General features: G+C 41.8%; 1 protein-coding gene across 1 annotated transcript; it reads left to right on the top strand.

Annotated features, from left to right (window-relative positions):
* Positions 1-214: 214 nt before the first annotated feature.
* On the top strand, positions 215-7,266 carry LOC103780749 (chromosome unknown open reading frame, human C12orf75; the record flags this gene model as incomplete). Its single annotated transcript, XM_008948440.1, has 3 exons — positions 215-239; positions 6,070-6,105; positions 7,187-7,266. Coding segments are annotated over 3 exons (141 nt in total), but the record flags the coding sequence as incomplete, so codon positions are not given.
* Positions 7,267-8,741: the final 1,475 nt, after the last annotated feature.

Below are 8,741 nucleotides of genomic sequence, written 5' to 3'. Positions count from 1 at the left end.
ATGAAAGTCTTTGCGAATAATATGTTAATATAGATTTTAAGGATAAAGTAGACAATAAAGAGAAACCTGTTCTCTGACAACAGAAAATTCCTGTTGCTGTTTCTGTGTTGTTTAGGACAGAAAGGCAAAAAAATGCTTGCTGTACTATCAGTTGGTTTGGAGGATTATGCCATTATCTTGTAAACGTGTACTTTCTTTTTTTTTCTCATTCTAGGTGCCACAGGAACTACTAAAGATGTGTAAGTACTTACTCTCATCTTTCAAATATGTAACCCTGGACTTAACTTCAGTCCTACTAGCCTTATACTAGATGTACTCATACATGATTCATCTAGCTGTATAATGGCATATAATAACGTATAATCAACACCACCAGATGGTTATTGTCTTTAGAGACAGCTTCCATCTCCACAAAACAGCTTCACATCTTGTTTACATTTTTTAGAGGTTCCTTCCTTTCTTATTTCTCTAACAGAAAAGTGTTTTCTCTGCTTCTGCTGAGAGACTTGTCTCCAGTGGGTCTTCATGTTACTTCAGACTACTCTTCCCTGTAGGACACCTTTTTCCAAAGGCCATGCCATTGTGTGAACCATGTAAATTTCCACCAAGCCCTGGGAGAGATTTAAAGAGCCACTAAGACAAGTTTTCCCTCCTTGCAGGAGACCTGGTAACCTATGCAGACTTCCTTTCCTGAGCACCCCCCCTTCTGTAGATGTTCTCCACATTGAAGATAGTATCTATGGGCTCCTCTTTCTCTCCCTTATCTTTGATGCTGAGTAGCAGCCGGCAGCCCTACCCATCCTGTTTTTCTCTAAATGTGGAATGTCTTAACCTCTATTGTCCTATTGCCTCTTGCCAACTTCTGGTTTTCAGAAACACGGCAGCAAAAGATCAGCCTTTCTCAGCCCATTTTTCATTTGCTGATGCAGAAATGTGCAGGAACAGTTTTATTCAGACATAAATATGTTTTCCTATAAAGGAAACATTAAAGAAGTCCTCCTGAGGTCTTGACTTCTATTTTATATTACTGCTATTTGCCTCTGGAGTTTTTATATTACTGCTATTTGCCTCTGGAGTTTGGGACTGAGGGACATGGGAAAGATTTTCATGTTGTGTAATAGGAACATTCTTCAGTTTTATTTACTTCATTTAGAATAACTACTCTAATTAGATGGAGGAATCCTGGTGTAGAAATGAGGGCTGTCGAGTCAGATAAATAAGTGGAGAGAAGAGCTTAACAACAGGCTTGTCCTTGCTATTACAGAGAATGGCTGAGAACTAACAACAGGTCTCACTGGGTGGATGAACACTGTTGTCACAGATACTCTTAAGTCTGTGCTACTTGTGTAGTCTGTTTTCTGTGTTTGCAGTGTCAGACAGTAAATAAATTACAGAAGAGAGACTGACTTGATACAGCCTGCAGCATCCGTGCCCTCAGCACTTCCCTATATACAAACTCACCGTTTTCAATTTTTACTAGGGCTTTTTTTCTGTTGTTCAGTTTAGCTAATTTAAGTGACTGACTTAGAACTGCATCTCTGTCTTTGCTCTTCAGTAGTTTTAAATTTCAAAACTGCAAGCACTGTCAAATTGTGAATTTAGTTGGCACATTTCTGTGCAAAAGGGTATGAGTATATGTGGAACTGTGTTTATGTGTGTGTAAGCATTTGTAGGGCCACACTTTAGGAGTTAAACTGGAAACACACTACTTAGCATTAGATCATCTGTCATGTTTCAAAAGAGTTGGGATAACTATGGAAAAATGAATTACTAGTGCAGACTTCAACAAAGTGAAAGGGTCAGTCCTGGAACCATTACTCATTCAGATAAGTATAGTGGAGCCAGCCAGACAACCTGTGTGAGTAATAGTGTGGTTAAAGCTTCTTGTCAGACATTAGAAACACAGATCTGTTAATGAGGAATGTCCATGATGACCTGAAAAGTCCTAAATCAATCATCCTAATATTTAACAGCGTGTCTTTACAAAGGAAGTAAAATACTAGAAAAACTATTTTAGTTTTATGGAAAGGAACAAAACAGATTTATATTTATTAACATTATAGATCCATGCAAGCTTTTGTTTTACACCTTTCTACTTTTATCAGCTAAAGATGAAAAAATCTCTTTTAAAAACCAGCAATTTTTTTCCTGTCACATTTAATTCATATCAATTTTGGTCCAGAAAAGAATTAAATGTGTTCTTACTTACAGCATACTTTTTGATACAGAATCTGGTTATTCTAATTCAAGGGGGTTCTCATTGCTTGACCGCAACTCATTGCCAAGGCAGCAGCACCTCCTGCAGTGAGCGGCAGGGTGGAAGGAAGGAGAGCTGGATCCTGCTCTGAGCTTTCCTAGGTGACTGCAGGGGAGCTGCTTTGCCCTCTGGGCCTTGAGTTTCTCCACCAGTGAGACAGGGATGATAGTATGATCTTCCTACGCAAAGTGCTGTGAGACTGAGGGCTGCGTGGTGACAAGAAGGACATATGGTCTAGGAGCATGTTCTCTCCCTGTGTACTCCAGCCCTCAGATCAATGGTGAATCTGTTGGCCAGCTTGAGCCAGTGCTCCTGCCCTGCTAATAGAGAGGAGTACATCACTGCTAACTGGAAAAGCTTAGATACATGAGGGGTAAAGTATATGCTAGAAAATAGTACAATGCCTGTGATATTCAGAATGTGGCTAAGTTCAGAGGAAGATTAGTAACAGAAGGAAGGAAAGGATGCAGCAGTTCAAGCCTGTTTCAAAATCTTGGGAAGAATTCCACCAGATAGAAATGGCAGGCCCTTGTTCTAAAGAAAAGCTAAGAAATGGAGGAGAAGTAGCCTGTCACTTGTGCAAAGTTTAGTGAATCATTTCTGGTGGGACTGCTAAGTGCGGCTACAAAGAGTCTGCATAATGCTCAGCACAAACACAGGCATAAAAGTTGAAGTAAGAGAAATGTGGAGAGAAGGGATTAATGTGAATGCCTGACATCTGATATTTAAAATATGTGAAAAATGGCAGCTTCTTTTACCATCAAATAGACATAAAATTGATGGATATAAAAACTGACAGTTGAACCAAGTATATTTTTCAGACTTCGGAGGGTGACAGGAAACCTCTTGGGACAGACAAATCCTTACCCAAAGAAATACTTATTCTAGCTGAAAATAGAATGCTGTTATATGGATCTGCTGTTAAATCCACCTACTGGCTACAGGACTCCACCTACACTACCTGCTGGAAAATGTGCTCTCGGTTCCTCTGCTGTAGGTGTCAACAACATCTGAGGGAAGACGCAGCAACAAGGCAGCAGCTCAGTGCAAAGCACATCAGACTGCAAAGTTCCTTTTGCCATCTATTCCTGGTGCAGAAAAGCTTATCCTACATTGCTTTTCCTGGAGAACTTTGTAAATGGAGTTATTTTTTAGGCTAGGTTCTTCCTTCAGCCATGACAAAAGAAGAGCTAGAGACACATAAGAGGTAGAGAGAGTAAGGATGTGTTGGACTCCATTACCTCTGTACCCTCTCTTTGAGTCTGGGAGATGTGGCAATGCGAGCACTACTGAAACCAAAGGAACTTATTTCCATCCTCATGGTACCTTGCAACTTGGGGCCTTAAGCTACAGTGTGTGAAGGCAAGAGGTGTGTGAACGTGCATAATGCATAAATTCAAGCAGCACTCCTTCCCATGCTGCTTAGAAAGGAGTCCCCAGGAAGAGGTGGGAAATGGCTTCTTCCTTAAGTTCCATCACGAGAATTTTTCTTTCTTTTCCCTCTCATGCTTCCACATTCCTCCTGTCTCTGCTCACCTTCTCTTCACCTGTAGTGGCAGAACTACAGCAGATTACACCCGGTCATCACCCAGCCCAAGAGCTGTGGCCTGTACAATCCCAGATAATATTTGCTGTTGTGTGTTTAAGGGAAAAAGTATTGCAAAAATAGACTCTGTAGCTTTTAAGAGGAAAGGAAGAAAGCAGAATGTTTAAAAATCCTGGTCTGCTTAATCATAGACTTGGATAATTTGTTTTGGTGAGAGAATGACAGTAATGGTCCAGTGATGCCCCATGATAAAACATTTCTAGAACAGAAGAAAATAACCTTGTTGCTTAATAGAGTTATTTTTTTAAAAAAAGTTGACATTAATTTCCTGTTGGACAATATTGATTATTATTCTTACGACTCTGTTTTAGAGGCTTTGAGTGTGCATGAAGTTGCCAGTGCTTTTAAAGGATACTTTTCTCTGGACCATGATTAATCTAGATTATAGAAAATGTTTCCAGTTTTATGAGAAAATCAGTCCTGTGACACATTGATTTGGTTCAACAGAAATGACTGTGATCTTTTGGCACTCAAAGTCCTTTTCTTAAAGTGTTGTAAATTTTTTTTTTCTGAATTATAGAATCACTGTGGTTGGAAAGGACCTCCAGGATCGTCAAGTCCAACCTTCCTCCCAACATCTCCTTAGCCACTAGACCATAGCCTGAAGTGCCACATCCATTCATTATTTGAACACCTCCAAGGATGGTGACTCCACCATATCCCTAGGCAGCCTGTTCCAGTGTCTCACCACTCTCTCAGTGAAGAAACTCTTCCTAATATCCAATCAAAATCTTCCCTGGTGCAACTTGATGCCATTTCCCCTCATCCTATCATCAGTAATTTGAGAGAAGAGACCAACACCAGCCTCATTACAAACTCATTTTAGGTAGTTGTAGAGAGCAATAAGGTCACCTCTCCTGTCTTCTCTTCTCCAGACTAAACAACCCCAGTGGATTTAGCCCTAATACTGTGTCAAGGTCAGCTCAGTCTTATTGCTCGGAGAGCAGATCAGAAATTCATGGACCAGTTCATGATGGCGAGTATCTTTGCATTGTCCCTATACTCCAGGCAACTGGTCTTTCAATTGGAATATTCAGGCGAGGATATCTGAGTGACCAGCTTGTGTGTGAGCATTTCCACAGCTGAGCCCTCCGTGGGTCGTGGTGCCCCCTTGGCCATTTTCAGCCTTCCTTCGCCACGGCTGTGGCCATCTCTTGTTGCTCCCTGAGCAGCTGTGGTCTGTGGCTCCTTTGTGATCAGTTGTCGTACTTGCCCCCAGCTGTAAGGAAGGAGTGAATGATGTCTGGATTTAACAGCACTCAAGTTATGTTGCTATAGGGTGGTAGTTTGCAGACCAAGCTAAACTGCAGCTGCTGCCCCGATCCATACCCAGCCATGCGAACAGGGCTCAAAGTCCAGCTGTTAAATCAAAGGTGGGTGAGTGATTTGTGTGAAGACTGGCTTGGGCACAGACAGAGACTGCAGTGCAGGCACTATACCCTCAGGGACTAAGAATAAAATTTGTACCTTTTCCATACGACATTTGCCTTCGTGTTGATGCCGATTACCCCCTGCTCTGGTGCAGCTACACTGCACAGTATTTCAGTGGAGGGAGTCAAATCTGAAGTGACCCCTGTCAATCTACAGACTGACCCATGGTTTCACCCTAAAGGGAAAAGAGAAGGAAGTGCCCATTTATAATGGATTAGTAACAGTTAGCTACAACTCTGCCTTCAGGAATTGCATTACCTCATGCTATGAAGAGTCTGTAGCACCTTTTGGTGCAGCTGCTGGGAAAGTTCATCTTTCTTCATTCTCATTCTCATTCTCATTCTCATTCTCATTCTCATGCCAGCATGGACACCGAGTCTTTTCCAGTCTTCTTCTGGTGGAACAGCAACCCTGACTCGTTCTTGTTATATGTGGAGCCTTTATGTTCCTGTCATGTGTGGAGCAATGTGGGGACTTACTCAGGAAAAGTGTTAATTTACCTGTTTCAGCTTCCAAATCCACTTTCAAGCATCACTGTAGGGGTCCTGGAAAGTAAGGTGCATCTATTCATGATCCCTTTCTCTCTTCTGTACATTAGATTGGAAAATTGTCCCCCTTTTTTTATATGTATACTTTATTGAATTGTGGATGATATTAATTAAACTGGGATCAGTAATAACTTCCTTCTTACCTTGCTTCTGAATCTACCTAGATGGTCATTGAGTATCTGAAGAAAATGATCTGCTAATATGCTTTGTGTCTTTTGATGTTGCAGAGCAGAAGAATCCGTATCAGATGATGACAAAAGGAGGTAGGTGCTCTACTAGGGCTGGATTTATTTTCAATAGGCTGCAGTGAGTTCTGGCAGATGTACATCCTTCCCTTCTAATTCCCACCAACATCACCAAAGGAGAGAAAAAGAAAAAAAAAAAATGAAAGAGGCCCCCATGCCTTGAGTTGGAGAGGTGGGAACTTTGTGGCAATAAGAGCACATTATCTCATTGACAAGGGCCAGTGACCTCTGCCTTCACACCAGCCCCACCATAGAAGGTGGCATTAGAAATTGTGGGAGGTCTCCACTGGGCTGGAAATCAAAGGAAGTATGACTCTATCTTGATCAAACAAATCAGAAATCAACTCAGAGCCCCAGGGCCTGAAGGAGGTGTGATTAACTTGGCACCTAATGGGGTAGAGCAGCATGATGGGAGTCTCTACAAGTAGCTCCAGGCACAGCAGAGACTCTTAAGGACCCAGATTTTCACCTCCCTGCTTCAGTCACTGCTTTTCATACAGGCCTTGGAGCCAGCAAGTATGCTCTGTGAGGCCATGAAGGGAAGAGGGTTGGGCTGTGAAAATACCTAACACCCTCACTCTCCTTCCTGATGATAGTGTTCTCCAAGTGTAGCCCTAAGCAAGGGGATGCAGGTCCTATGAGGAGAGGTCAAAGTGCTGTTTAATTGGCAGATGTTGTTTGAAGTGAGGTGCTCCGGTGGTCTCGGAGTCAAACATCGCTATCGTGTCTCTGACCTCAGCTGGATATATCCAGTGTCTAGAAGAAGCTGGACAGGTAGGGGTTATTGTCACAGGACAGTTGGGATTTAATGAACCGTATTAGGAACTTGGGTGAAAAATAGCTCCTTTCACAGGCTTGGGTGCCACTTAAGAGTAACATCTACCCTCCAGTTGTTTTTTGCCTGGCACCATGTTAGCAAGCACGTGGCACTTAGACATGTAGACATGGGAAAGGAGGGCTCCTCTGTGGCTGCTTCTGCAGAGGTGCCCTCCTTTCGGACCATCCATGGTCTTTGTAATGCTCCTGTGTGATGTCAACATTATGAGGAGAAGTGTTACATTTGAGCTCTGATGTCTCTTGAATTGTTTCTTTAAATCAGGAACTATGGTGGGGTGTATGTTGGCCTGCCATCGGATGCGGCTGCCATGGTTTCTAGTCAGACAAAGGCTGCACCAAAAGGTATTGTAAGGTTGCATATTGCATTTCTCCTGCTTTCTCAGTTTAATTTTATCTAGTAGGATGTCTTTCTGTTAAAAATCTATTATTTCAGACAGACTGGCCAGCCTTGAAGCCTCTTAAGGCAGTGGGGCTATTTATAACTGTTAAAGTGATTGTTCTCATTTATTTAAATTTTAACACACTTTTGCAGAAGGATTCTAGAGCAAATGCTGACAATGTGGTACATTGTCTTCTGAACAGCTTCTCCACGCTCTGAGTGCTCTGCAAATCCAAAGAAAACAAAACCCTGCTAGGACTATGAGGCTGTGATAGATGCATTTGCAGAGCCCTAGTGCTATTTTTAGTTTCAAAGGTGTTTACTTGCATTGTGGTGAATTCCAGTAATAACAGTCAGTAAGTGCTTGCTTTCAGGTTTATTTCTGTTCTTGTATGAAACTCAGTGGAAACTGTTTCTTTCCCATGTGGTATTTTTGAACAGTGGGAAAAAGCATTACGTTTATGGGTACTTTAATAGACAAGTTACAAACATACAATTATGGAATCGTGTAATATTGTTTAGGTTTAACACAGTAAAATGCTGCTGTCATATATGTACAGCACAGAGTTTAGTTACAGGCTGGTGCTTCCAGAATTTGCAGAAAAACAAACAAATGAAGAAAAATAAAACTATTAACCAAAATAATAGGAGCTGGTTTTGGAACAGTGGTACCTTTGTTGCATGGGCTTTTAAAACGTGTTCTAAATTAGTGATATGTTACAAAGTTTTAACCATCTTTATCTTTTGTTTTCTAATTAAGATTAGAGGGAAATGGACACATCAAGATGCAAACAGCTGGAGGTACAGTATGTCTGAATTAGTGTTATGTGCTTGGCATGTATTTGTTGCACAGAAACAAGGTGGCAGTGCTCCCTGTTCTGCTCTTGGGTGGTATGGGGATCAGCCAGCTACTTCTCTAGGTGCAGTGTAACTCTTCTGTAGGCTGGGCCAGGGGCCACTTCTCAGTGGTGCAGACAGAAATTAGAAAGTGGGTGAAGTCACCCTCTTGGGGAGAAGTAAGGAAACTCTGTATTACTCTGTTTGAGAATGACTAAAAAGAAAATGTTGTTGTATTCACCTCCAACTATATCACAGCTAATCCTGCAGCAGTACTAAGACCTCCCATGAGGGGTGAGGTGTATCAGCAGTGCATAGACCAACGTCTATAGAGACAAAGCTTTTCCCAGGAAGGTGTAGTCTGCAGTTAGATAACATCTTCTCCATTTTGGGGAGGACCTTGAGGACCAAAGTGAGGCATCTGTAATGTAATGGAGCTTTCCTCTTGTTCTGGGAGAATCTGCAGGGGCTTTGTTCTCCACTGGCTGGAATAGGGCAGTGAAAATTTATGGATTCTATTCCTGACATAAGAGTGTCAACTAACTAAAAAAAAAGTCCCTTACAAGTTAATGTCTGAAGAAAAATAAAGCAAGCTAAGTTC

This window comes from Merops nubicus, unplaced genomic scaffold, assembly GCF_000691845.1.
Source record: "Merops nubicus isolate BGI_N331 unplaced genomic scaffold, ASM69184v1 scaffold52639, whole genome shotgun sequence".
NCBI classification, from domain to species: Eukaryota; Metazoa; Chordata; class Aves; order Coraciiformes; family Meropidae; genus Merops; species Merops nubicus.
Note: the sequence above shows the minus strand (reverse complement) of the source record. Positions and strands in the feature narration are given on the sequence as shown.